Source organism: Hyperolius riggenbachi, chromosome 2, assembly GCF_040937935.1.
Source record: "Hyperolius riggenbachi isolate aHypRig1 chromosome 2, aHypRig1.pri, whole genome shotgun sequence".
Lineage (NCBI taxonomy): Eukaryota > Metazoa > Chordata > Amphibia > Anura > Hyperoliidae > Hyperolius > Hyperolius riggenbachi.
In genome coordinates this window covers 215,383,135-215,411,040 of record NC_090647.1, presented here as the reverse complement: position 1 = coordinate 215,411,040, position 27,906 = coordinate 215,383,135, and the positions used below count along the sequence as shown (strand labels likewise).

General features: G+C 42.1%; 1 protein-coding gene across 1 annotated transcript in view; it reads left to right on the top strand.

Moving 5' to 3' along the window:
• Window positions 1–22,247, top strand: part of PLCXD1 (phosphatidylinositol specific phospholipase C X domain containing 1) — a 29,254-nt gene extending 7,007 nt beyond the window's left edge. Inside the window, exons 2-7 of the mRNA XM_068268115.1 lie at window positions 2,221–2,347; window positions 6,246–6,382; window positions 10,907–11,035; window positions 12,018–12,173; window positions 16,958–17,138; window positions 19,984–22,247. Of these exons, the coding sequence (XP_068124216.1) occupies window positions 2,236–2,347; window positions 6,246–6,382; window positions 10,907–11,035; window positions 12,018–12,173; window positions 16,958–17,138; window positions 19,984–20,228 (960 nt within the window). The 5' untranslated portion in view covers window positions 2,221–2,235 and the 3' untranslated portion in view covers window positions 20,229–22,247. The remainder of the gene's footprint in view (window positions 1–2,220; window positions 2,348–6,245; window positions 6,383–10,906; window positions 11,036–12,017; window positions 12,174–16,957; window positions 17,139–19,983) is intronic.
• Window positions 22,248–27,906: the final 5,659 nt, after the last annotated feature.

The window sequence follows — 27,906 nt, the reverse complement described above, 5'->3', positions numbered from 1 at the left end:
GGATTCTATTTCATACATAGGAACTGTTTACACTTGACAGCCTACAATGGATCAGTTGAATCGGTTGCAGTAAGTGGGCTGCACTTCTGTGCCATCCGAGATAATCCCGGACAGGCGGGTGCATTCCCCAATCCCCATCTAGCCTATGATGGTAACTCCTCTGCCCTGGGCTCCAGGCAGACCATCCGAGAGGACAATACTGTTTGCTCCCACTGGCCGTACGTGGTCCAGCCGCAGATGGGAACTGAGCCAAACTCCTTATCTTTAAAGGAGTTCTTTCGCGAAAAAAGTAGGCAGTTAAAAAATGTGACAGATGACAGGTTTTGGGCCAGTCCATCTTTTTAAGGGGGATTCTCAGAGTTTTCTTTGTTTTCAACAGCATTTCCTGAACAGCAGTTGCAAAGTCTAACTGACAAAATAGTGTGTAAGTGATTAGGGAGGCTGGCTGGTATCTTACTATGTTGGCAGTTAAACTGCTCTTCAGGAAATGCTGTTGAAAACAAAGAAAGCCCTGTGAATCCCCCTTAAAAAGATGGACTGGCCCAAAACCTGTCATCTGTCACATTTTTTTAACTGCCTACTTTTTTCGCGAAAGAACCCCTTTAAAGAGTGACTGGAGCCATTGTCTTAACTGAAGGTATCTTCACAGAATCCCAGATCTGCCTATTTTATTGTAATACAGGGCTCAGGATGGGGTGGGGAAAAAGTTCTGGGCAACCACAGTAGTGTACTAAGATGTGCTGGCAAGCAGGAATTTCAAGGAAAACTCAGAGGAGCTTTTTTTTCCTCTTGAAAAGGGTTACCAACTGTACTATTGCTGCAGCTCAATAGTAATGCATTACATTGGGAACAACCAAATCACCATCATACCTGTGGGGCATATAAAGCAGTCTTATTTACTCTTGGATTGCAATCAGATCACACTAGTTCAAAAGGGTTTCTGCCATTTTCAACAATTTATTGATATTTAGTAATCTGCATACGATTGGAAACTGATCGCAAAGTCACAATAACCGTCGGATGGTAATTCTAGGTATGTTTTTTTAAAGTGTGTGTGTGTGTGTGTGTGTGTGTGTGGGCATTCCAGTCGTATCAGGCTTTTTATTTCTGTATATCATCGACTATAATTAGAAAAATGTAGGTCTGGTTCACTAAATAAAAGAATAGGGGTCAACTTCTATGTGAGACCCAAATTCCTCATCTTATATGGGAAGCCTCTGTTGTAATGCTTTGTGCTGCAGTGGCCAGCATTATTTAAGTTGGGTTCCACGTGCACCATAGACCCGGCCAGGGCAGGACTTTAATTGGTGTGACTGGGAGGACACCAAGGAACTTCAAAGACTACAGGGGCGGGAAGAAGCCCAGGTAAGTAATAGTCAACTTTTTCCAACACACTGGAGAAGAGGACACACACTGATAAGAAAGGAAAGGTGGGATGGACACATAGTTGCCACACTGATAAGCACAGGGAAGGGGATACACAGATGCTTGCCACACTAAATAGGGGTGGGGCACAGATACCGGCCACGCTGAGAGGGGAAGGCAGGGAGACAGATCCTGGGTGCTGTGATCACCACAATTGGGGAGGATAGATTCTGGATGCACCGATTACCTGGGGTGGGGTAAATTAGACAGACATCAGTCACACTGATTTGGTGGGGGTAGCAGATAGTGTGTGTGTGGGGGGGGGGGGGGGGGTCAGGGCAATTTTTAGGTACTTGGAGTTGGAGCATAAAAAATGCTCTTGACAAATATTGGGGTCAACTTATACACAAGGTCAGCTTGTTTTGGAGGCTGTATGGTAATTTGTTTTGCATTGCTTTCCCCCTTCTCTTGTAATGTGTTTTAAGATCACTTAAAACTTTTTCTTTTCCAGAAATGCCTGAGCCTTTTTTTTTTTACTTTTTAAATGTACTTCCAGGAGGTGTTTCTACAACTGCTGCTGGGCTAAACGGCAGAAGTCAACCTATTGTTTTTCAAAGACACACTATATCTTTGGACCTGTCATTAAAGCAGTCTGTCTCTCTGGTTATTTATATGACTACGCATTAGAATGCTGACTAAATCTATTAAAACATTTTGCAGCTGATACCTAAAAGGGAGCATTTTCAATTGACACAAATGTTTTCCTATGTAACAGCCAATCCCAAGTCACATTGTGGAATTATCATTTAATGGCATAATCAAGCTGAAGTAGCCATGTATTTTGGTGTTTTACAGAACTGCAGCCACAAAATGGGAAGCCTTTCACAGATGTCTGAATCCTCAATGACAGACAGGAAACAGTGGATGTCGCAGTTGTGTGAAAAATTGTGGGATGTTCCTTTGTTTGACTTGGCAATTCCAGGTACTGTTTTGTGTCAGGCTTGCCATATTTAACTACTTCCTCGTCTATGGGAGGAGCCAGCATCTATACATTTTGAACACTAATTTAATTGGATGAAATTGAGTTTATTAAAGGCAACTAAGCACCTGTAAGTGAAAATACTGTATAAACCACCTCATAAGGGAGGTTCATAATAGAGCGGGCTGTCGGTGGGGGTGATAATCATTACTTACCTATGGGGGCTGCTCCTCTAAACCCGCATCCTTCCCTGTTTGTCCATCCATATAGGATCCACCATCTTTCCCACATATTTGCCAGTGGTATATGATTTAGGGCTAGTGATGAATGGTGATACACTGCCCTTTAGCTAAAATGCTGCTACTCCTACCCCTGAGAATGCTGTCCTACTTCCAGGGCCAGCGCTACCATAGAGGCAAAGGTGGCAATCGCCCCAGAGTCTGCAGGGGCCCCCAAGGTGTCTCCCCCAATCTTAACTGTTGCTCCCCGGGGCCTCTGCAGAGTTTTTGGCAGAGTAGTGTCGCACTTGTGCTGGTGGGAGCCCAATAAAGCACAGTTAAGTTGGGAGGGAAGGTCAACAGCTGGCTCAGGGGTTTAGGAGGTAGGGCTCCTAATGCAGCTTTTTAGTCGGTGGTGTCTGTTGGGGGGCCCGGACTAATTTTGCCCTGGGGCCCCATTGTTACTAGAACCGGCCCTGCCCACTTCACTCACATTTTGGTAGCATACCAGTGTCTTGGTATAAAAGTGGAAGTCAGTTCATCCAAACCAAGGGCAGTCTATCTAAGCGGAGTAGAGCCAGGTTCCGACTTCACTTGCAGGAGCCTCACAGAACAAGAATCCTGACTTCCTGTTAAGATGCAGTAGATATCCCTAACTGGCCCCTAACCCTGAGGCAGGGAACACACTTGACTTTCAGTTTTCTGCGCACGTTTTCCTGCATACTTTTTCTGCACACCAAGTGTGTTTCTATGCAGGAAAACGCGTGCGTTTTTTCACAGCAGCTGATGTAGTTGATAGAGAAAACTGACAAAATGTGCAGAATCGGGATGCAGAATGTCAGTTTTTTTTTTTCTGCGTGCGAACAACATATTAAGTGTGTACTAGCCCACTGATTAACATGAGTTCTCAGTTTTTCTGTGCAGAAAATGCGCACGGTAACAGTCAAGTGTGTTCCCTGCCTTACTAGTGAATTGTTGCCTAATCCATATATCCGTATAGCTGACCTGATTTTGCGACATATTTTTCTGACTCCAGAACTAAAATCTAAAACAACTATTTAAGCCAAGCATTGTCTAGCTAACAATGTATTCCTGTAACAATGTACATGAATAAATCAACCAACATCATGGCAGAAAAGAAATTTCAAACTCAAAATACAGTAATCAAGTTTGCTTAAAAAAATGTAAAAAGCTTTTGTGAGCTTTAGCCTTATTTAATTCAGCATCTTAAAGGGGAACTGAAGTAAGAGGTAAACGGAAGCTGCCATATTTATTTCCTTTTAATCAATACTAGTTGCCTGGCAGCCCTGCTGGTCTATTTCTCTGCAGTAGTATCTGAATAACACCAGAAACAAGCATGCAGCTAGTCTTGTCAGATCTGGTAATGTCAGCAACACCTGATCGGCTGCATGCTTGTTCAGGGGCTATGGCTAATAGTATTAGAGGCAGAGGATCAGCAGGGCTGCCAGGCAACTGGTATTGGCTTAAAAGGAAATAAACATGGCATTCTCCATATACCTCTCTCTTCAGTTCCCCTTTAAGTTAGAGGATATCAAGCAGATGCTCTTCTCCTGTAACGATATAATTACCTGCCAGGTCTTCCTCTTGTTAGGGCTCGTTCACACTAAGGGTTTTTTTGCCCTTTTTTCAAGCGCAGGAGATTCTAAAAATCGCCCTAAAAAAGCTTGTGCAATGATTCTGTATGAGGGAGTTGACATCTTTGCGGTTTGTTTCAGATCCGCTCAGAAAAGTGGTGCATGGACCATTTTTGAGGCAATTTTGTCTCAATGGAAGGTATAGAAAAAATGCAAAACTCTCACATAATCGCTTTGTGTAGCGATTGCATGAGCGTTAAGAATAAATACATTGTATTTATTTTTTTCCAGGTCAAAGAGTTCACTTCCTGACTTGCGTCAGGGAGTGAATGAAAAAAATCGCTCTGAAAAAACGCTTAGAAAAGCACTTTTAGCGCCGGGAGGGTGAAAAAAATTTCTTTAAGAATTGCAAAATGCTTGCGTTTGCATTTCGATTTTAGATGTGAACAAGGCCTTTGATTTTAGATGTGAACAAGGCCTTCTATTTTAGATGTGAACAAGGCCTTATTTAGTCCTGGGGGGGGGGGGGGGGTCAGTGTCCACCACTTTCCCCACCCCCATCGAAAAACGCTTTTTTGTTTTCTCCATCTCGCATACAGAAAGCAAATGGCGTTTTTCAGCAGGGGGAGGGATGGGGCTACACGCTGGAAGTCGGCAGACATGGACCACGGGACTGGTTTACAAGAGGAAGACCCAGCAGGTAATTATCACTTTACAGGAAAAGAGGATCTGTTGAATATACATTATACACTGGCTATCCCTTCACACTGTAGGGCGGATTGGCCAGGGCTCTCTTCCCCTTTTGTCTCCCAATGCTGTGTAATGTACATACATATCTTCCACCATTATGTACAAATCTCTAGTTGATTGGTTCACTGCATAAGCTGTAATACACCATTGTCTTGTACTGTTATTTGTACCGGTTTTGTTATACCTTCTATTCTGTTGTACAGCGCCTTGGAAGATGTTGGTGCTGTATAAATCAATAATACTAATATCCACTTTAATACACTTTATAAAACACACTATAACTTTTATTTGTACTTTGTGAATACAAACCCTATTGGGATCAGTGAGGCAACCAGACAAATATTCAAAAACCATGTGGAAACTGCGGTCATCCAAGCGTGTATTTGCAACGCGTTATATATTTTTATCGCTTTTTCAAATGAGCTTTTGCTATCTTGTTGCCCATTAGATCTACAGAACAAGATATCCTTATAAACAAGGACATTCTCTGCATAAATGACACAGGACATAGTGTACATAACGGTGGGAGAGGCAGCAAGGATTTGCAGTTGGAGGATGTACAGATATCCCTAAGCTAGAGGCATCATGACCTACATTTTGTAGCATTCTCAACTAATCTGTGCGGTTTCAAATCAGTGTACTATCCACAGGCTACAGTCTACTAAATGCCCACATTCTGCAGCAAGTGAAAACGCATCATCGTACACCTGAAGTGAGGGTGATATGGAGGCTGACCTATTTCCTTCCAATGCACATTGCCTGACTATCCTGCTAATCCTCTGCCTCTAATAGTTTTTAAGCCATAGACCCTGAACTACTGTAGCATACAGATCAGATTGACTGAAGTCTGAATGGATTACACTGATGCTTGTTTCAGGTGTGTGAATCAGACACTACTGATGCCAGGAAGATCGACATGACTTGTACATAAGTTATTGTGTTGTCTGGCATACACTACAGAATCAAATCCATTGTCTCGGAAGAGGGGGGTTGCATCAGCTGGATAAAGGGGAATGACGCCCTTTATACAATTTATCAAGCTCTGTCAGTGTTTTACAACTGTCTGTGTCTATAATACTAAAGAGCCTAAATACGCTATATGGATGGTGCCGGTCCTCATTCCTTTTCAATCAAAAAGAGCTGGCACATCCAAAGTAAATCTTTAATGGTTCCATATGGCTATATGTTTTATATGGAACCAATAAAGAATCAGCTTGGATGTGCCAGCCCTTTGTGATTGATAGATCAACAAGACTGCCAGGTAACTTGTATTGTTTAAAAGTCTCCTTACCTCTCTCACTTCAGGTGTGATAATATCTTTTAATTTTTTTGTACCAGGGAGTCATGACACCATGACGTATGGACTAGACAGATGTTCACCACTTGATCCCGATTTACCAAAACTGCTGTTCTTCTTAGCGAAGGCTTTTCCTTCCATAACACGCAATATCATCTTACGGTGGAGCACGACGCAGGTATTTTGCTTTTTTTTTTTTTTTTTTTTTTTTATTATTATATAGCCATTTTACAGGGAGTGCAGAATTATTAGGCAAATGAGTATTTTGACCACATCATCCTCTTTATGCATGTTGTCTTACTCCAAGCTGTATAGGCTCGAAAGCCTACTACCAATTAAGCATATTAGGTGATGTGCATCTCTGTAATGAGAAGGGGTGTGGTCTAATGACATCAACACCCTATATCAGGTGTGCATAATTATTAGGCAACTTCCTTTCCTTTGGCAAAATGGGTCAAAAGAAGGACTTGACAGGCTCAGAAAAGTCAAAAATAGTGAGATATTTTGCAGAGGGATGCAGTACTTTTAAAATGGCAAAGCTTTTGAAGCGTGATCATCGAACAATCAAGCGTTTCATTCAAAATAGTCAACAGGGTTGCAAGAAGCGTGTGGAAAAACCAAGGCGCAAAATAACTGCCCATGAACTGAGAAAAGTCAAGCGTGCAGCTGCCAAGATGCCACTTGCCACCATTTTGGCCATATTTCAGAGTTGCAACATCACTGGAGTGCCCAAAAGCACAAGGTGTGCAATACTCAGAGACATGGCCAAGGTAAGAAAGGCTGAAAGACGACCACCACTGAACAAGACACACAAGCTGAAACGTCAAGAATGGGCCAAGAAATATCTCAAGATTTTTCTAAGGTTTTATGGACTGATGAAATGAGAGTGAGTCTTGATGGGCCAGATGCATGGGCCCGTGGCTGGATTGGTAAAGGGCAGAGAGCTCCAGTCCGACTCGGATGCCAGCAAGGTGGAGGTGGAGTACTGGTTTTGGCTGGTATCATCAAAGATGAGCTTGTGGGGCCTTTTCGGGTTGAGGATGGAGTCAAGCTCAACTCCCAGTCCTACTGCCAGTTTCTGGAAGACACCTTCTTCAACCAGTGGTACAGAAGGAAGTCTGCATCCTTCAAGAAAAACATGATTTTCATGCAGGACAATGCTCCATCACACGCGTCCAAGTACTCCACAGCGTGGCTGGCAAGAAAGGGTATAAAAGAAGAAAAACTAATGACATGGCCTCCTTGTTCACATGATCTGAACCCCATTGAGAACCTGTGGTCCATCATTAAATGTGAGATTTACAAGGAGGGAAAACCGTACACCTCTCTGAACAGTGTCTGGGAGTCTGTGGTTGCTGCTGCACGCAATGTTGATGGTGAACAGATCAAAACACTGACAGAATCCATGGATGGCAGGCTTTTGAGTGTCCTTGCAAAGAAAGGTGGCTATATTGGTCACTGATTTTTTTTTTGTTTTGTTTTTGAATGTCAGAAATGTATATTTGTGAATGTTGAGATGTTCTATTGGTTTCACTGGTAAAAATAAATAATTGAAATGGGTATATATTTGTTTTTTTGTTAAGTTGCCTAATAATTATGCACAGTAATAGTCACCTGCACACACAGATATCCCCCTAAAATAGCTAAAACTAAAAACTACTTTCAAAAATATTTAGCTTTGATATTAATGAGTTTTTGGGTTCATTGAGAACATGTTTGTTCAATAATAAAATTATTCCTCAAAAATACAACTTGCCTAATAATTCTGCACTCCCTGTACTCTTGTTGTCTTGCTTAGAAATAACTGTTTTTGCTATGAATCTTTTTGAATTACCAAATCTAGATGTAATCTCTCAGTCAGTGGTGATCTTTAATTTGCTGTCAAAACTTTTTGATATTTGTTTTTAGTATTTAAAACATATAAAAAATTATTCTGCTACCACTATAGTCATTTATGTAGCAGCAATTGAATAAAATCCTAAACATACCATACTGTGTCTCAGAAATGCCAGTCTTCAATAAATGGCAGCTTCTTGGCTGTCAGCAGGTCTATGGACTTCTTCACTTGGTTTCTTTAACCTAATTAATGTTAAACGCTATTTTTACTTCAGCAATTGACAGGTCAAGAGCTGTGTCCAGAAAAGAAATGGACTGGTTAGAGAACTTGCCAATTGTATCCCCTAAAATTTCAAACTAAATAGAATATAGACTTCAAATGGTGCATTCCTTACTTGGGTCCATGTTCATCAGCTGTTCCTGCTCACACTGCCATCTTTTCCCCACCCCTGCAACACATGACAGACATGTGAGAATTAGGAGGACCAGAGATGATGTGAGCACAAATAGGGAAATCCGTAAAATGGCAACGTGTGCATATTGGGAGAAGGGAATGGAGCAGAAGGAGGTTTTAGGCATGTGGCTTAAAAAGAACCTGAGCTGAAAATAAAAAGTCAACATAACCATACACATGTCATACTTACCTCCTGTGTAGTCTACAGCTCAATCTTTCTCCTCTCCTGGGTCCCATTTGTCCACTGTGATCAAAGGAGTTCTCCATCCTCCATTTTAAAAATGGCCATTACCCCATAACAGCTTCCTGGTCAGCACACTGTTAAACTGTAATATCATCCACTGGAGCCATAGGGAAACATGGACATTACCTTGCACATTCAGTTGTAACTGACAGCTGCTGATGTATAACTGACAGCAACTGGTATATTTCAGTTCTGACAAAATATTGTCAGAACTGGAAGGGATCACTGTAAGGAGAAAATGGTGAGCTTCTGAGAGGAACTGACTGTGAGGGTAGTATGTAATATTCATTTGCAGCTATGTCATGTGTTTATTTTAAATAATTTTACTCACTTCAGGTTCCCTTTAAATCGAATAGCCTAGCAACAGCCAGCACTGTATACAACCATCCATGACTGTGGGGAAAGCAATAAACGCCACCTAAGTGCCTGTTAAGGCTCTAACACACGGGGCACAGTTGCCCCATGTGTATGAGGCGCGCACCCCGAACTGTCGCCGGAGACAGCAGTTGCTGTGCGATTGAAAAGTTCAATCGCGGGCAACTTTTGTCTCTGCAACTGTCGCTAGTCCGCCACGCGTACTGCGTGTGTATGTGCGGACTAGCGACCGCTACCCACAGCCAGAAGGGAGCTTCCGGCAGGGGGACGAAACTTTCAGCGACAGCTTCTGTCCTTCTGTGCAACGTGTGTACAGCTGCCGCACAGAGGGACCTGGCGAACTGTTGCTTTTTTTTTTTTTTTTTTTTTTTTTTTGTCTCTTGTCTGCTTGCAACTGCAGACATTTGTGCCTCATGTGTATGAGGCTTAAAGAGGCTCTGTAACACAAATGTCATCCTTTTTTCTACTATCCTACAAGTTCCTAAACCTATTCTAATGTGCTCTGGCTTACTGCAGCACTTTCTACTATCACCGTCTCTGTAATAAATCAGCTTATCTCTCTCCTGTCGGACTTGGCGCCCTGTGTCTGGAAGGCTGCCAACTCTTCAGTGTTGTTCTGCTATGCACGCCCTTCTCCAGGCCCCCTCTATGCACACTCCCGTGTGTGTGTTATTTACAATTAGGCAGCCTCTCTGCTCTCTTATCTTTTACAAGCTGGATAAATCCTCCTCTGTTTGGCTGTGAAAGGAGCTAACTGGGCTTTCACATACTGAGGAATTACAGACATTGGCAGAGCTGTCTGCAGGAAGAAACAATCAGTCTGTCACTCTTCAGTGGATGAGAGCTGCAGGGGAAAGACGCACACAAATGATCTCTTGAGATTCAAAAGGAAGCCTGTGTACAGCCTGCTTGTGTGTGGATGTATTTTCTATGTGTGGACATACTGTACATCAACCTACTTCCTGTTTTGGTGACCATTTTGTTTGTTTATAAACAAACTTTTTAAAACTGTTTTTGACTACTTTTAATGCGCAGGGAGCGGCGAAATTGTGACAGAGGGGAATAGGAGATGTCCCCTAACACACTGGTATGTTTACTTTTGTGCGATTTCAACAATACAGATTCTCTTTAAGAGAAACTGAACTGCAATGACAGAGGAAGAAATTACTGCTGTCAAGTGCTACTTATATTTTAATTTCCTGTGTTTGAGCTGCTTGTTGAAAAATGTTGCTTTAATTATTACAGTATATGCCTGTATGTCTGTATCTGGGGTGCATGGACATTTGTTTGTACTATTGCCATTCTGACAAGGTGTTAAGCAGTAAACCTCACCTTTGACATTGAGTAGCTTTATCTGGCAATAAATGTAGATTTCTCCTGCAAGGAAAGTTCAGGATCTTGGTAGATTTTCAAGGACAGCAGGGAAAATGAAAACAATGTAGCATGTGCAAACTTGCCCAATTTACCCTTTATACATTTAAGGAACCAAGTGTGTTTTTTAAAATTGCATTTAGGATTTGAAAATACCATTATTTAAATGGTTAATAAAAACAAGGGGATATAATAGTGAGTCTCATACTTTCAGCAGTAGATATTCATACAAAATATGTGGGTGCTCCATATGTGTTACTCCTAGTTCTCACTGGTTGTTCATGATAAGAATTGCATACAAGAGCACAAGCAAGAAGCATCAAAACTCCTTGCTGCTGCTTTTGAAGGACTGCCATGATCAACAAGTGTCTTTGAATATATTCCAGCGTGTATTTACTTGTGTTCCTTTGTATGTTTTACAGACCTTAAGTGTTGCTCAGCAGCTGGATGTAGGTATTAGATATCTCGATCTTCGCATAGCTCACAGACCCGATGTGCCTTCTCCAAACCTGTATTTTGTACATGGATTTTATACATCGATGACTGTAGAGGTAAGTGACTGGCCTGTTAGTGCCGTTACATAATTTTTCATTGTTTATTTTGTTCTTTGTTTTATTTAATTCTCTTTTTTAAGCAGAACTCCAGTCAAATGCTTTTGATCCATTTTGTAGTCGAGAAGGGTTATATTTGCAAAATGTATTATGAGGGTTCCCATTTCTTACATCTCCTCCTCACTTTCCATTTTGAATGCCACCTATTACTGGGACAGGAAGGCATCTGAGTGATATAAACAACTTAAGTTCTGTCTCACTTATTCTTGTAATTTTGTTGTTTCCACTGGAGAGTGTTTCCTCATTTCCTGGTTTCAGAGACCTTGGATGAGAGGCAAGGGGCGTTTCTTTCAAAGTAACTTAAAGTGGTCTGAAACTCTGACATAACATTCAATAAAAATGTGTTTTCCTACTTTATTTTACTCATACATTATCATATTTGCTGTTGTGCACAAGTAAAATTATCTGTCTACAAATTATAAGTTTCCAAAGTGTAGTGTATCTTGTCCTGAAAGCTGGCTTTTCATTTTTTCTTTTTCTATTATAAAATCTTCTAATGAGCTATTCTGAACTCTGTGTGTGCCTGAAGCAGAGTCAGTTTCTCAGATAGTGTTTGTTTACATTCCAGTGTTAATACATTTGTGTTTAACAAGTAAAAAAATATACTGTTATCTCCAGTTTGGATGTGGATTTGAAGCTGAATAGCAGGACAAAGTGGTTTGTTTAACCATTTCAGTGATGTTCTGCTAGAATTTTTTGGGGGATAGTAGCTTTAAAGCTGTAAGGAATCTTTTAGAGCCAAGAAGAAATGCCGACTTTCAGACCACTTTAAATAGGAGCTAAATGTGACAAAGAGCTTCTCCATTTATTTATTCTCTGTTCACAGGCAAAGTGAAAGTTTTAACTGTAGTTCTTCTTTTCTGAGTTTCTTGTCCAGCTAAATTCTGTACAGTGAAATATCTGTATCTTGTTCCCCACCTAGGAAACGTTACATGAAATCTCAGATTGGATGAAGAGGAACCCAAAGGAGATGCTCATCATATCTTGTAAAAACTTGCAATCCATGTCCCCAGTGCTCCACATGCATCTAATAAACTGCATACACGGCATATTTGGATCCAGACTATGCCCAAAACATGTATGGATAAACAAAATACTGCACAATTGTCTTGCATTATGATGTCGACTCTTAAAGCACATATACAATGCGGTTTTAACTGTCATTTCTGGCTTGACCAGCAATCCCCCTATTCTTTAAAGTGGACCTAAACTTTTGCACAGGATAGAAGGAAAACCTAGAGAAATGCACCATGTGTCTATTCTGTCTGATTCCCTCTCATCTGTGACTAATCGCAAGTTGTAATTTGATCTCTCCCATGTCACATGACTGCCATGGTAGAGATGGCAGATAAGCTCATTTGAAAGCATAGGATGTTAACAATGTGTCTGCTTCCGTGAATCAGGAATTGGAAACAGTGCAGATTTATTGTAGGATTTGTATCAGCTGTAACAAAGAAATGTTTTTCTTTAACCACTTCAGCCTGCAGGTGTTTTCACCTTCAGGGCGAAGGCAATTTTCCCCTGTCAGCGCTCCTTCCATTCATTCGCCAATAAAGTTATCTCTACTTATCACACCTATATGATCTATATCTTGGTTTTTTTTTGCCACCAATTAGGCTTTCTTTGGGTGATACATTTTGCAAAGAATTATTTTATTCTAAATGCATTTTAACAGGAATAATAAGAAAAATAGGGAAAAAAATCATTATTTCTCAGTTTTCGGCTATTATAGTTTTAAAATAAAATGTTCTGCTGTGGATAAAATCCACACATTTTATTTGTCCCGGTTATTGCAACGTTCAAAGTATTTCCCTAGTACAGTGTATGGCGCAAATATTTTATTTTGAAATAAAGGTGCATTTTTTCAGTTTTGCGTCCATCACTAATTACAAGCCCATATAGGCTAAAGGTAATAAGGTATATATAATATACCTCCACAACATACATATTAAAAAGGTTAGTCCCTAAGGTAACAATTTATGTAATTTTTTTTTAAACGTGTTTTTATTTTTTTAGTTAATGGGCAGGGTGGGGAGTCAATCAGTTTTTATTTAGTGTGTATTGTTTAACTTTTTGGCCACTAAGCACTCTCCTGGAAGATACCAGGGAGTTCCAGATTTTTTTTTTTTTTTTTTCACATTCCGGTTCATGAATCCAATACCTCCTGATTAGAGGCATCTTGATTCATTTGCAGGGAATCGTTTACCTCGGGGAACACTCATCCCTCTGTAGCAATCAATCCCCTGTAATAGCAGCGGGGAATGAGCCGCCTGCACGTGGATACGTATGCACAAGGGCAGCAACACTGCTGGACAAATATATTCGTCCAGATTGCCTTTGAGTGGCGATTTTTGGACAAATATATCCATCCAGAGTGGTTAAAGGTTGTTATGCTGTTGCTTATCTTTTAGAGCAGAGAGGAAGTTCTGAGTTCAGGTCCACTTTAGAAAGAATTTAAAAAACACAAAATCCAGGCTCCTCACCTTGAGCTAGGACATTTAAACACTTGTAGATTTAATGGGGAGGTGCTGGAAGGGGTGTGGCAAGCAAAACAGCAAAATGAACTTCCGCACAATTATGCAAATCCTCATGCGAATCCTTTCACAAAAATCATGCAGCAATCAATGCTGTCCCTACAGCTAAGTTAAAAGTTGGGAGCTTCGTTACAAGAATAAAGTCTCTTGCGTAGTCACATACACCGAGTAGAGGTAGCCCAGTGTCGTATGTGTCCTAACTCTGGCCCTGTAACATGCATAGCACAAACATGCACGCATTTAGCGCATCAAAACCTAATAGGAACACATATCCTTAACGTCCTCATTGATAGCTACATGATATTTGTGAATGGATTCGCATGAGGATTTGCATGAGTGTGCGGAAGTCCACTTTAACCAGTTCAGCCTATCTGGACGAGCATGTTCGTCCAGATAGGCTGTGGTGCTGCAGCGGCGCCGCGCGCGCTCCCGCTGCCTGCTGTTAGCCCCCGATCAGTGAATGGGAATATAGTTCCTGTCTTTCTGAAAAAAAAAAAATTCCCGTCCTCTTTCTAGTTCCTGGATGCGAGATCATTCACATCCAGGACTTTTTTGACTGTGGCCATCTTGTGGCCAAATAGTAAACTACACCCACATACATTTTTTATTAAACAATTACATTATTTTACATTTAAAATTAGCTGTTTCCTTCCCACACCAAAAATTACCCAAATACATTTTTTAATAAAAAAAAATTACAATTAAAAAAACAAACAAACATAAATAGTTACCTAAGGGTCTGAACTTTTTAAATATGCATGGCAAGAGAGTATATTATTATAATTTTTTTTTAAAATTATAAGCTTGTAAATAGTGATGGACGCAAATTGAAAAAATGCACCTTTATTTCTAAATAAAATATCGGCGTTATACATTGTGCAAGGGACATCATTTAAACTGTGTAATAACCGGAACAAATGGGCAAATAAAATGAGTTTTATTTATTATTACGGTAACATATGGTAACATATATTAATTTCAAACTATAATGACCAAAAACTGATAAATGATTTTTTTTTTATTTTATTTTATAAATTTTTCTATATCCATTTTATTTTAAAATGGATATAGAAAAAAATAATTCTTAGCAAAATGTACCACCCAAAGAAAGCCTAATTAGTGGTGGAAAAAACAAAATATAGATCAATTCATTGTGATAAGTAGTGATAAAGTTATTGGCGAATTAATGGGAGGTGAATGTTGCTTGGATGCATAAGGTTTTCGACACTGTGGGGCTGAACCGGTTAAAAAGAATCTGCCATGTGACTCCGGCCTGCCTGCTGCAGAACGCCGTACCCGCCCCCTCCTATCTCCTTTACCCACCGTGAGCGCAATAGGCAGACGTTGTAATTTGCGTGCGCGGCCCTGAAACCACGCCGTATTACAACTGCCTTTTAGTTATAAAGATAACATGGCAGTAATACAAACAATACAGACCTGTAGTTGAAAATGGCAAGAGGCTTAGCCGATTTTCTTCCTTTCTTTTTTTTTTTTTGTGTTTTATGGAGAAATAAAAAGCTGTAAAAATTGGTGCATTATGGGTCAGAATGAATGTAGTTATGCAACTATAGCTAACTGATTTTTCTCCTCTTCTGAATTACATTTTCAGTCATATTTCTTATGATTTCACGGTTAGAACACAGATGCAAACCATATTCTTCCACTGTATAGTCCTATTATCTTGTGCCTTTAACAGGAAAATAGTGCACCCTAGTGCTCACTGGCCAGAGGGGTTGGCTGGCAGTGTTATGGCACTTTTGACAGCACTGTGGAGACACAATTTTGTATTTATTTACATTAGTTGTACTGAAACTGTAGGTTTGCTGATCTTAAAAAATGGAACCCTTACTTAAAAATACTGTATCTAAATGAATTCCTTGTACTTCCTGCAGCAGAAAATATATAGCACTGCAAAGTGCCCTTTTTGTCTTCAAGTTAAAAAAAAACCCCTTCATTTTCCCTGGGCTGTGGTTACATGATTATGCCTGTAGGAACTTAAGCTCCATCTACACGATACGATTCTTTGTGCGATTCGATTACGATTCTATTTACGATCCAATTAAATCTGACATGTCCATCCCGATCGGACATGTTGGATTTAATCGGATCGTAAATCGAATTGTAATCAAATCGCACAAAGAATCGTATCCTGTAGATGGGGCTTAAGGGTGAGTGAGCACAGTTTTACAAAGACACAAAACTGCACCCACAGAGGTGGCTGTGACAGTGAGAGTTAACTTACTTGGATGTTTGGCCCTTGCTGCACTCCTATACTATACATCCTCCTGATACGTGCTCTTTCACAGCAGAAGTTCCGGCTGTAAAACAGGAAGTATCAGGAGGATGAGGGAAAGCGGCAAAGACTGAATATTCGGGTAAGTAAACTTTCACTGCCGCGGCCACCTTCACAGACACAAGCAGGTGCAGTTATGTGTCTCGTATAACTGTGCTCGTTAATCCTTATTAGGAATCTGCTGAATCAGTTTCATGCTGGTAGAAAACTTCACCATCAGACTATTGAATTTTTTTTTTCCAGCAAGCATCTGACTTTTCCTGTAGGCACAATCAAGTGATAACAGCCCAGGGGAAATGGAAGTAAATGCTTTTAGCTTCAAAGCAAAACACTTTTGCAGTGCTATTTATTTTTTGCTGCAGGAAATGCAGGGCATTAATTGTAAAGGAAATCTGAAGTGAGAGAAGTCCTTTCAGGTTTGAGACTGAGTAGTAGAGGGAAGGCCCTGGGTACAACAGAGTCTTCCTGATCCTCCACCCAAGGCGGGATCTATACGTTAGCCGGTTTAGGCCAACTTTCCTGTTGATCCCCTTCCATGTGCAGCCCTCTCATCTATATGTAATGTCCATGATCAGCAGCCCCTCTTCATGTACAGCTCTTATTGGGCAGCGGCACCCCTGTTCCATGTGTTGTTCCATTTGTAGCTTACTCTTCCATGTCCAGCTGCCCCCTTGGGCTACATCCGCCCAAGGCCCTGACCTTTGCGGCCTTCCTTGTAATCTACCCCGGCCTTCACCCGGCCTGTCACTCCAGTGTTGTCAGCCAGTAAAGCAGCTCGGCTGAGTAGCTCTTCAGAAATACGTGTCCCCTTGTTATGAGGATGAGAACATTTAATCACAAGAGGAGTATGAATTGATGAAGGATATTCTAGGAGCACAAAGCATGTTTTTACTAAATATCATTGCCTCTAGAGATCTGTCACAGCAATACATAGTAGCAGGAAAATTGCTGTGTGACATGGCCAGAATTGTCAAATTAAGTACTTCAAGTAAATGTGTCACTTACTCAGTTCTTGTATTTCCTGTCATTGTTCAGGAACAGCCTACACTGAGGAACATGTGGCAAAAAGGTTTCCAGGTTATTGTTTCTTACGACAATCCTTTGGCACTGAAATATGAATACCTGTGGCCATCAATGCCATACTGGTGGGGAAACACGACAAATGCAGACTCTCTGATCAGTTTCCTGGACACAGAAAAGCATAAAGGACGACCAGGTATGATAGAAAGCTGAGGATCTATCATTTAAAGAGACACTGAAGCGAAAAAAAAAATATGATATAATGAATTGGTTGTGTACTATGAATAATTACTAGAAGATTAGCAGCAAAGAAAATATTCTCATTTTTATTTTCAGGTATATAGTGTTTTTTCTAACATTGCATCACTCTATAATATATGTGCAGATTACACAACACTCAGGGCCCTTTTCCACCAGCGCGTTTGCGCTGGCTGAATCGCAAAAACGCAAACCGCTAGCGATTTTACAATCGCTACGGTTTGCTTTTTAACATAGGAATCGCGGTAGGTCATTTCCACTACCGCAATTCGCTTTTTACGGGAACGCGAACGCGCGGCAGAGCGATATTTGCCGCGATTTTGCTATGCAGTGGCATAGCAAAATCGCGGCCGTGAACGTCGGGGAATCGCCGGTAATTGCGATTCAGCAATCGCTAGCGTTCAGCGTGAATGCTAGCGACTGCAAGTGGAAAAGGGCCCTTAGCATTCAAAATGAGTCTTTCAGAGCAGTCTGTGAAGTAATGAACTCTCCTCTAGCAGAGGAAAAGTAAACAGTTCAATTACAGTTGAGATAATAAAAGTCAGATAACAGCCCTCTCCAGACTAATGCTGGGAATACACGTTTCGTTTTTGCCTTCGTTTTAGCCTTCGATTCGTTCAGTAAACGAATCGAGTGTTGGAAACGTATGTGAAAATAGTCATAATCTCATTATAGTTTCGATTAATAGACCCCAAAAACGAACGACTAGTGATCGAACATGTTTGATATTATCTCTCTTTATCCATCTAATCGAGCCATTGGTAGGCTTGATGGCTGTTCAGATCGATTATATGTTCGTTTATGTTAGTCCGTCCCTGTAAAAAGGGATTTTCGTTTCGTTTCTTTGCAGCCTTCGATCATTGGAAAAACAAAACCATCAGAATCGAAAAAAAAACGAAACCGTGGGTGGTGATATTAACCGTACGTTCGATTATTTCGGGAACGAAAAGGACAAAAGGCACAATCGAAACGAAGGCTAAAACGAAGGCAAAAACGAAACGTGTATTCCCAGCATTAGTTAGTCGGAGAGATTAATGGCTTGTTTGCATAGAGATAACAACTGGAGTTTCTCAACTCTTCCTGTACTGGAAACAATTACACTGATGTATCTGATCTTAATGTTTTTTTTTTCTTAGCTGTACTACACATACAAATCATAATATCATCATTTTTTTTCGCTTCAGTGTCTCTTTAAAGGAACATTATCAAACCACGTGTTCTAAAATGGCAATGTACAAATAATGTCAAAGTAGCTGTGTAACCATTTTCCTACTTTTCATGTTAAAGAGGAACTTCAGCCTAAACAAACATACTGTCATTAAAAAGAGCCAGAGACTATGGTAAAACATTTTTTATACATACCTGGGGCTTCCTCCAGCCCCATAAGCCTGGATCGCTGCCACGCCGCCATCCTCCGCTTCCTCTATCCGCCGGTACCGGGTCCTGTAATCCCGGCCAGTTGAGGCAAGCGCAGTGCGTCACTGCCAGCGAACGCGGCCAATTTTCCGCATGAACAGGGCTTTCTCCATATCCTTACGCATGCGCCTTCATATCACGCAGGCGCATGCGTAAGGAGGGAGCCCCTGTTCATGCAGAAAATTGTCTGCGTCCGCCGGAAGTGACGGGACCGGTACCGGCGGATAGAGGAAGCGGAGGACGGCGGTGTGGGAGCGATCTAGGCTTATGGGGCTGGAGGAAGCCCCAGGTATGTATAAAATCTTTTTTTTCATTTTCCACTATCCTTCGTCTCTGGTTCCCTTTAGGTTACATTAGTTATGTTAATTAAAATAGATAGGTAATATAATCTCCTACCCACCCTGGTTTTAAAAGAAAAGGCAAATGTTTGATTTCATGAGGGCAGCCATCTTTTTGGTTGAAAGGAGGTGACAGGGAGCATGAGACACAGTTCCAACTGTCCTGTGTGCTGATCACCCCTCCGAGTTGCTAGGCAACGTAAATAACAACATAGGAAATCCCATCATGCTTTGCATAGCATCAGGGGAAAAAAGCCTGGGCAGTTTTCTTTGATGAGGCAGAGCTTAGCTCAAAATGCAGCTAAAAATGATGCTTTGGTAAGAAAAACAAGTTCTGATGCTGTGAAACTGTTAAACGCCAAGCGTTTTCAGTTCTGCTGAGTAGATTTTTAGTCCGGAGGTTCACTTTAAATATCAAAAGGCAAAAGCTTTAATTCATTGTGTGTAGGATTTAGCTCTATTGGATCATTCTCAAAAGGGGTGTCTGCTTCAATGCACAGCCAATATATATATTTTTTTTGCATATCAGACTATAGAGTATTTTGCTCTGAAAGCAAAAAAAAAAAAGTATGAAAAACTGTGCCGTCCTGTTCCACGCCGGTCCTGCACGAGCCTCCGTTCTCCCGCGCCAGCTAATTTTGTTACCGCCGTCGATGGCAACTGCACGCCCCGCCCTACGCGAAGCTTTCCTCACGTTCCTGCCCGCTATAGCTTCCTGCGCTATTAGCACAGGATGCTATTGCGAGCTGGAACATAGAGAAAGCTTCGCTTAGCCTAAGGCATGCAGGCGCAGTTACCATCAACTTGCAAGTTGGCGGTAACAAAAATAGCTGGCACGGGAGAACGAATGCTCGTGCAGGACCGGCGCGGGACAGAACGGCTGCTGGGGGCCTGGGGAAGCCTTACGTAAGCAAAACTTTTTTTTTTTTTTTAAAGGAATTTACAGTTCCGCTTTAACTTTCATTCTGTTTCAGGAACGCTTTAACTACACAGTTTGCTCACAACTATATTTTGTTTTTTTCATTTCAGATGGATTTTTTGTGGCTGGTTTAAATTTGACAGAAAATGCCTTTTACATCTTAACACACCCCTTTGGGTCTATGAAGAAACTGACCTTGCCTAAACTGCCATTCCTTAACAGCTGGGTGCAGAGACAGCATCCTGGCCACACCAGGGATGCCACTAACATCATAGCAGAGGATCTCGTAGACTATGACCACTTTATCTCCACTGTGATTGGCCTCAACAGGAAATTGCTGGTGCACAAAAAATGACTTTTTATGTATTCACATGCTGCTAAAGGACTTGAGACATTTTAGTCAGCAGACGGGTCACAGTACTAAATCATGTATAGTTTTTTAAACATAAATGTGCCTTTCATTATTTATAAAAACACAAGATGTTGTTTTGCAGGATTGGAATGTGCCTTTTATGCCTGATGCATGAAAGAAGAAAAAAAAAATGCTAAAAGCCAATCAGAATCCCCCTACACATGAGCTGTAGTTATTTTTTCCTGTGGAACACTTTTGAAATACCAGACATTTTACTGTATGTACAGTATTCTGACTAACCATACAAGATCTTTATATACAGTATTTGCAATATTTTGACATTATTTTCCGGAAACACAAAATATTTGAATCACTTGTTAAAAAAATACAAACCTTTTTCTATTAAACAATTAACTTTACCCTATGTCACAGACTACAGGTCTGGTTTACAGTGAATGCACTGCAATTAATTTTTCCCCCTCACAACACACTATTGTATTTTTGTCTTGTGTGTTATGGACCCACTACATACTAAAGAGCATGAAAAGCAACTGAAAGAGCAGCACGGAAAAAAAAATAAATCCTCAGTTAAATGTGCTTTCAGTGTAAACCTGTCCTGTTGTTTGTCATTCTTTAAGGCTGGTTTCACAGTCGGATGTTAAAGTCCCACGTTACAGCAGCCAGTAACGCAGCCTAACACAACACAACACTGTAAAATCAATGTGCTGTTCACCGTGCACACGTTGCGTTACATAGTAACGCAGCACGTTTAAACAAAGTGCTGCATGCTGTACGTTATACTGGGCTAAGCAGCGTTAGACTGCTTGCACATGCTCAGTAATGTTGGAGGAGGCGGTCTCCCCTCCTCCTCCGCAGCCAGCCACATGGCTAATTAATATTCACTGCACTGTGGTGACTCCTGGTGGGACTGTACCGGATCATGAACAAATCGTTCATTTGATCCGGATCTTTTTTGTGAGTCGAATCATCCGGATCATCACAATGAAAGATTCGGTTCACAGTGGATGTCTGTCTGGAAGAAACAGGAACATACAGAATGTTCAGTGCAGGGAAAGTCCTGTCCTGCTAGTCATTTCACCCAGTCTGCTTCCCTAGTAAAATGATTCAAATGATCCGAATCCTTAAGAAGATCCAGACTTCCTATGACTAACCTGGAGCGGCTGCTTTGAGAGCTGCATAACGCAGCTCAATCTGATGTCTAACTTCAACACCACCATGCGTTGTGTTAGGGGCACGTTATGCGACCATAACATCCCCTAAAACGCAACGTCTTGGTGGGAAAGTAGCCTAAAGGAAAACTGAAGTGAGAGATATATGGAGGCTGATATATATATTTCCTTTTAAATAATATTAGTTGCCTGTCCTGATGATTTATTTGGCTGCAGTAGTGTCTGAATCACATATATAAGGGCACTTGCATACTGGCCATGTTGCGTCGCTCCGTGGTACTCTTTCCCGCTGCAGCTCGTCACAAGGGAGATGCAAGGCTATGGAGACTCTAACACACGCGACAGCATTATCCAAAATGCTCCCACAAAGGCTGCATCGCATTACAGCATGAACCACATTTACTGCACGGATCATGCAGTAATGTATGTCAATAGACGATACAGGCAGTGTGGCACGGCTCACATGCGCAGACTCAGGCCCGCCATCAGGGGGGGACATCCGTGACTCTCGTCACGGGCCCGGGGCCTGCAGGGGGGCCCCATCCCCGCCGCGGCCCTGGCGGGTGCTGCCCGGCCGCCGCTCAACCCCTCTGGCCTCTGCTCCCTCCCTCCATCCCTCTAGCCGCCGCCGCGTCAGACCTCGATCAGGCGGCGACAATAGTGCGGGCGCTAGGACCCAGCGCCCGAACTGATATGCGGAAGTGACATCACTTCCGCATATAGAGCGGGTGCGTCTGGCGCCCGCTCTGCCTCTTACTGGTCGGGTCGCCGCTGATCTTGAGGTCTGACGCTGGGCTGCTGGCAAGGTAGGGGAAGCAGCGGCGGTGGCTGGGGGGGGGGGGGGGGCTCCCTGTCACTCACTCACTAGCTAAAGGGGCTCCCTGGCACTCACTCACTACCTAAAGGGCCTCCGTCACTCCCTCACTACCTAAAGGGGCTCCCTGGCACTTACTCCCTAAAGGGGCTCACTGTCACTCACTCACTACCTAAAGGGGCTCACTGTCACTCACTACCTAAAGGGGCTCCCTGTCACTCACTCACTACCTAAAGGGGCTCCCTGTCACTCACTACCTAAAGGGGCTCCCTGTCACTCACTACCTAAAGGGGCTCCCTGTCACTCACTCCCTAAAAGAGCTCCCTGTCACTCACTGCCTAAAGGGCTCCATGTCACTCACTACCTAACCTGGGGGTCCCTGTCAGAATCCAGGTGAGAGGTGTCTACCATAATAAGGGGGCATTCTGCCTATTTATGTGAAATGCTGTCTATTTATGTGCCTCATGACTGCTGAATTTGTCTTGTTGGGGGCCTAATGATTGAATTTTTACTTGTTGAGGGCCTCATGATTTGTTGGGAGCCTCACGATTGCTGAATTTGTCTTGTTGGGGGTTTCACGATTGCTGAATTTGTCTTGTTGGGGGCCCGCCGCATCTAGCCGCGGCAATTAGAGCTAACTTGAATCACGGGTATCCACTGTGGTTATTCGTGATTAATTTGTGGACAGCAAGCCTCCAACTAGCTCTGCCAACATGTAATGGCTATGCACATTTCTCAGTTTGGGGGGGGGGGCCGGACTGATGATTTGTGAGGGGCCCCAAAATTTCTGATGGCGGCCCTGCGCAGACTGATGGGAATCCCAGTGAGGTACTTGCCTCACAGCAGGGAGTATGTTACGAACCAGGGGGTGGGAGTATGTTACGAACCATGTTGGGCTTATGCATATGACCCTGTTGGGGCAAAGTTGCACAGGCTCATATGTAAAACCGGCCTGGAACAAGCTTGCAGCCAATCTAGTCAGAAACATGTGATCTCCATCCTTGTTCAGGGTCTATAGCTAAAAGTATTTAGAGGCAGAAGATCAGCAGGACAGCCAGGTAATCTGCATTGTTTAAGAGGAAATTAATATGTCAGCCTCCATAGCCCTCTCACTTCAGATTCCCTTGACAAGGACAACTAACATGACAAATTAATAAAATGTTAAATATTATAATGTACATAAGTGGTTTTGGTTGGAATAGGACATGGATGTTGCAATGCACTCTTTTGTGGAGATTTACTTTAATGAATGGGTCCTGCACATCCCAGCATAAGCAGCAGTGATAAACTCACATAATAGTAATTTTTCAATTACAATGTGAAACCATAATGCAAAATTTCAAACTATTGTGAAATTACACATGTATCGTAATTAGAAAGTAATTTTGTATTGAAACAATATTTATGTAAAAATGTTTTTCCTCATGACCTTTAACCTCAATGTATATGGTCAAAATTAATTTTTGCATCCATGCACATAACATTCTATACGAAAATATCAAGATTACATGAAAAAAAAATTGTAATTGCATCAAGAAAAGTTTATAACCTCTCAGAAGAGATATATGTGTAATTGGCAACTATAAGCATGCTGTCCCTTTTAGGCCTGGAACCCACAAGCAGTGCATTACTAAGCCATTCTAACCGCTTGCGTTTTGAAAAGCTCTTGCTAATGTAATGCTATGGGTTTGACCCCACTTGAGCAATGTGATTTTATAAATATCCCCCATGGCATTGTATTAGCAAGAGCTTTTCAAATCACTAGCACTTAGAAAAGGCTGCTAGTGGGTTTCAGCCCATACTGTTTAATTTAGACCATGGTTGTGTTCCAAGGAGGATGATGATGTTGTGTGAGGCCTCTTTTCCACGGCAGTTGATAGGTAGTGAAATGCCTCTCAAACTCAACTGCTCACTGCTGCAGCCTGGTAACTGCTTGCTGAGCAACCGTTTAACTGCCCGTGGAAAAGAGCCCTAGGTAAAATCTTGCAGAAATGGACTTCCATCAAGTCATTGTAATTGCTGCAGATGTGCTTCATGTGCATATGTTGTTAAAACCCCATAAGAATGAAAGAAAGAACTTTTCTACACTAAGAGCCCTTTTCCACAGGCGGCTGAACTGCGCCACTCAGTAAGCAGTTGTGAGAGTTCGTATTTTCACTTCCTATCAACTGCTTGTGCTTAAAGGGCCCTAATTTGTGCAGGAGACTCGGTGTAGGACTGGAGGCAGTGATGAGCTCTGAATTGATTGCGAGTAGCTACCTACTTAAAAATCACTTGGATGCTAAACATTAATTAGAGCACCTGAGGGAGGGGGAGGGTTAACTTACCCATGCTGCCGTCCACTTTAATGCGCTTCAATTGCGCCCCACGCCATGTTCGCATCACTACTACATTTCCTCATTCCGGGTTGAAGGAGGAAGCGTGGTAGTGATGTGACGCGACGTGGGACGCAATTGAAGTACATGAAAGCTGACGGCAGCATGGGTAAGTTGACCCTCCCTCACCTGCCCCCTCAGGTGCTCTAATTAATGTTTAGAATCCGAGTGATTTCGAGTAGGTAGCTATTCAAAAACAATTCGGAGCTTATCCTAGACTGTAGGCCATAGGCTTCAAACATGCAGGTTATTCACAGGTTGGATAACTCACACCGCATATTGACTTTGTTAATAGAAACTTTTATAATTTATGTTCCAAATGCATCTGAATGAGTAAGGCACTTTTCCACGGGCAGTTGAACTGTGTGCTCAGCAAGCAGTTACCAGGAGGCAGTGAGCAGTTACCAAGCAACAGCAAGCAGTTGTCAGTTTGAGAGGCATTTCACTGCCTATCAACTGTCTGTGGAAAAGATGCCTAAAGTTGCTCTTAACAGCTAAGTACATGCCGTAACTCTTCCTCTGCATGAATTTCCTGGTGAGTTTCCTCAACCACTTTATTTCAGCAGTGTGATACAAATCAAGTTCAGGGCTCAAACCCACCAGCAACCTTTTCTAAGCACTAGTGATTTGAAAAAGCTCTTGCTAATGCAATGCTATGGGGGATTTTTATAAAACCACATCGCTGTAGTGGGATCACACCCATAGCATTACATTAGCAAGAGCTTTTCAAATCACAAAGCGCTCAGAAAACTGCTCCAGGGCCTCAGCAATGTGGGTGGGTCAATTTGAAAGCTGTATAAATTGGCATAATCCTGCATCAACTTGGAATTATTAGCATCTGATTGACTATCACTAGTAGAGGTTTATAGTACAATAGGGATGATCAATGAGATGCAAATATTTCTGAGATCATGCAGGATCATGTATATTTTTATGCAAATATATGCAGCTTGAAAATGACCAATTTAAACCTTTGTGGGACTTGATTGGTCCATTTTCAAGCTGCATAGATTTGCATACAAATTTACATAGTCCTGCATGAACTCAGAAATATTTGCATCTCATTGATTTATCCTTATGGTAGAATAGTGCAGGAATTGGGAAATGTAAGGCTCAGTGACTGGAGGAGGGATGGTTAATGAGATGCAAATCTAGCTTGATGCAGGATTATGCAAATTCTGTATGCAACTATATGCGGATTGAAAATGGACCAATCAAGTTAATTCTTGGTAGGATATGATTGATCAATTTTTTCAATGCATTTACACAATCCAGCATTAAGTTGGAATTATTTACATCTCATTGACCATCCCTACTGGAAAGTCAAAGGAAAGTAAATGGAGCTAAATACAGGGCTATTCCAGATGAAAACCTATTTCAGAGTGCAAGCAACTCTAAAATGAGGCAGGGATTCATCTCTCAGCAGGGCATGGGCACAGCAAAAGCTACCGGTACGTTGCACAAAAAAGGAGAAAACAGATGGGCTGGCACTCAATGCTGGTTGTGGCACTGTGACCTGGGTCTGTGAGCCGCAGTATGCTCCATCTTGCAAATTGCCCCTGAGAATAATGAAGAAAAGCGCTGTGCACCAAAGCATAGGCTTGCAGACTTATTCCTTAAAAGATCACAGACAGACAAAAAAAAGCAACAGGGAGTAACAGATGTCCTTGGCCTATTATTCTCAAAAGCTGCGTTGCAGTGGCTGTGCAATGCAAGGCCACTGAAAATAGCTTTCTGCTGTGATGTAGACCCAATTCACTTCACTAAGGCCTCTTTCAAATGGGCAGCTGACAAGCGATGAATTCACACCAGTGCATTGGCTGGACACTTGTAAGTGCTCCTTACTGGCGCTAGACAGATGCGCCCCCCCCCCCCCCCCCCCAATAGTCAAATCTGAGCATGCTCAACGCAATGTCACTGTCCTTTGCCGCTAGGCAACATCAACCCATGACAGTTGCAAATAGGCAAGCGAGCAGTTCAGTTGTCTGTCTGAATCAGGCCTAAGTGGGCCAATGTACAGTCACAAATGCCTGTAGGAAATGCAACTGCAACCAGTGGGAACTCTGGACATTGCTTCTATGTAACATCTAGGGATGGTCAATGAGACGCAAATTATGCTGAATTAGTGCAGAAATGATGCATTTTATTTTATGCAGCTTGAAAATTGTTAAATTAAAAAAGTCCAGATCGGGTGGTTACTTTTGCTATTCCCAAGATGCTTGAAGATCTCTGTAAATAGTGTCTTCATTAATCATGCGTTGCATGTTTTACAGTGGTCCAGTTAACAGGCCAATAAGTGGTAGCGAAGAATTGCACACCGCTCCAAGCGGCAGGACCAGATAAGTCAAACGTAGGGTCCGCACACTCAACTATAAACAGTTCCTTGTTTATTCAGCATTCATAACAAAGATTGATTCACATAACCAACAAATTGTTTTGTGGCCCCAAAGGGTCCCCTTTGTCAAGTTAACAGCAACCATTTTGTGCTGTTACCTTGACAAAGGGGACCCCCAAATGATATGTTGGTTATGTGAATGGATCTTTGTCACGATTGCTGATTAAACAAGAAACAGTTTATAGTGGAGTGTGTACTGTAGGCCCTTTAAACAGTTAAACGCCCAGACCTTATACAAATTAAAAGCCTTTGGAATAGGGACAAATATATTGGCTCATTTCTACGGGCAGTTCAAGTGTTTGCTGAGCAAGTAGTAGCAAGGCAGCAGCAAGCAGTTACGAGATTTTGAGGTATTTCACTGCCTATCAACTGCTTATGGGAAATGGGCCTAAGGGCCCATTCTCACTTCTCACTAGTAGCAAAACAGTGATAAGCACGGTAAAATCACTGCACACTCCCACGATTCCCAGCGATCACAATCAGCGCTTGTTTAAGCACTGTACCGCAATCGCTAGAGAATAGAGGCAAAATGCTGCAGGTACCAAAATTTGCGATTGCCGTTAATCGCAAAACGCCCGTGATCGACGGCAATCATGGCAGTGAGATCACTGCCATTAGGTTTCTATTGCGCTAGCGCTTCGGCGATTAGCGGAAATTGCCCGCTAATCGCCCTAGTGAGAACTGGCCCCAAGAGTTATTCTGCAGCAGAAATACTCAGATGTGGCTGCCGCTTCTCCACAGGAAATGCCAAGCGATAGGAAGCAGCTTGATGATGCAGGAAGCACCTGACAGGCGGTGAATTCACAGCCTTCAGCCTCCCATGTGAAAGAGGACTTCTATAACCTCTTCTGGTAACGAGACATTTATAAAGGATTTAAATAAATTGGCATTCACTATACCTCCAGTC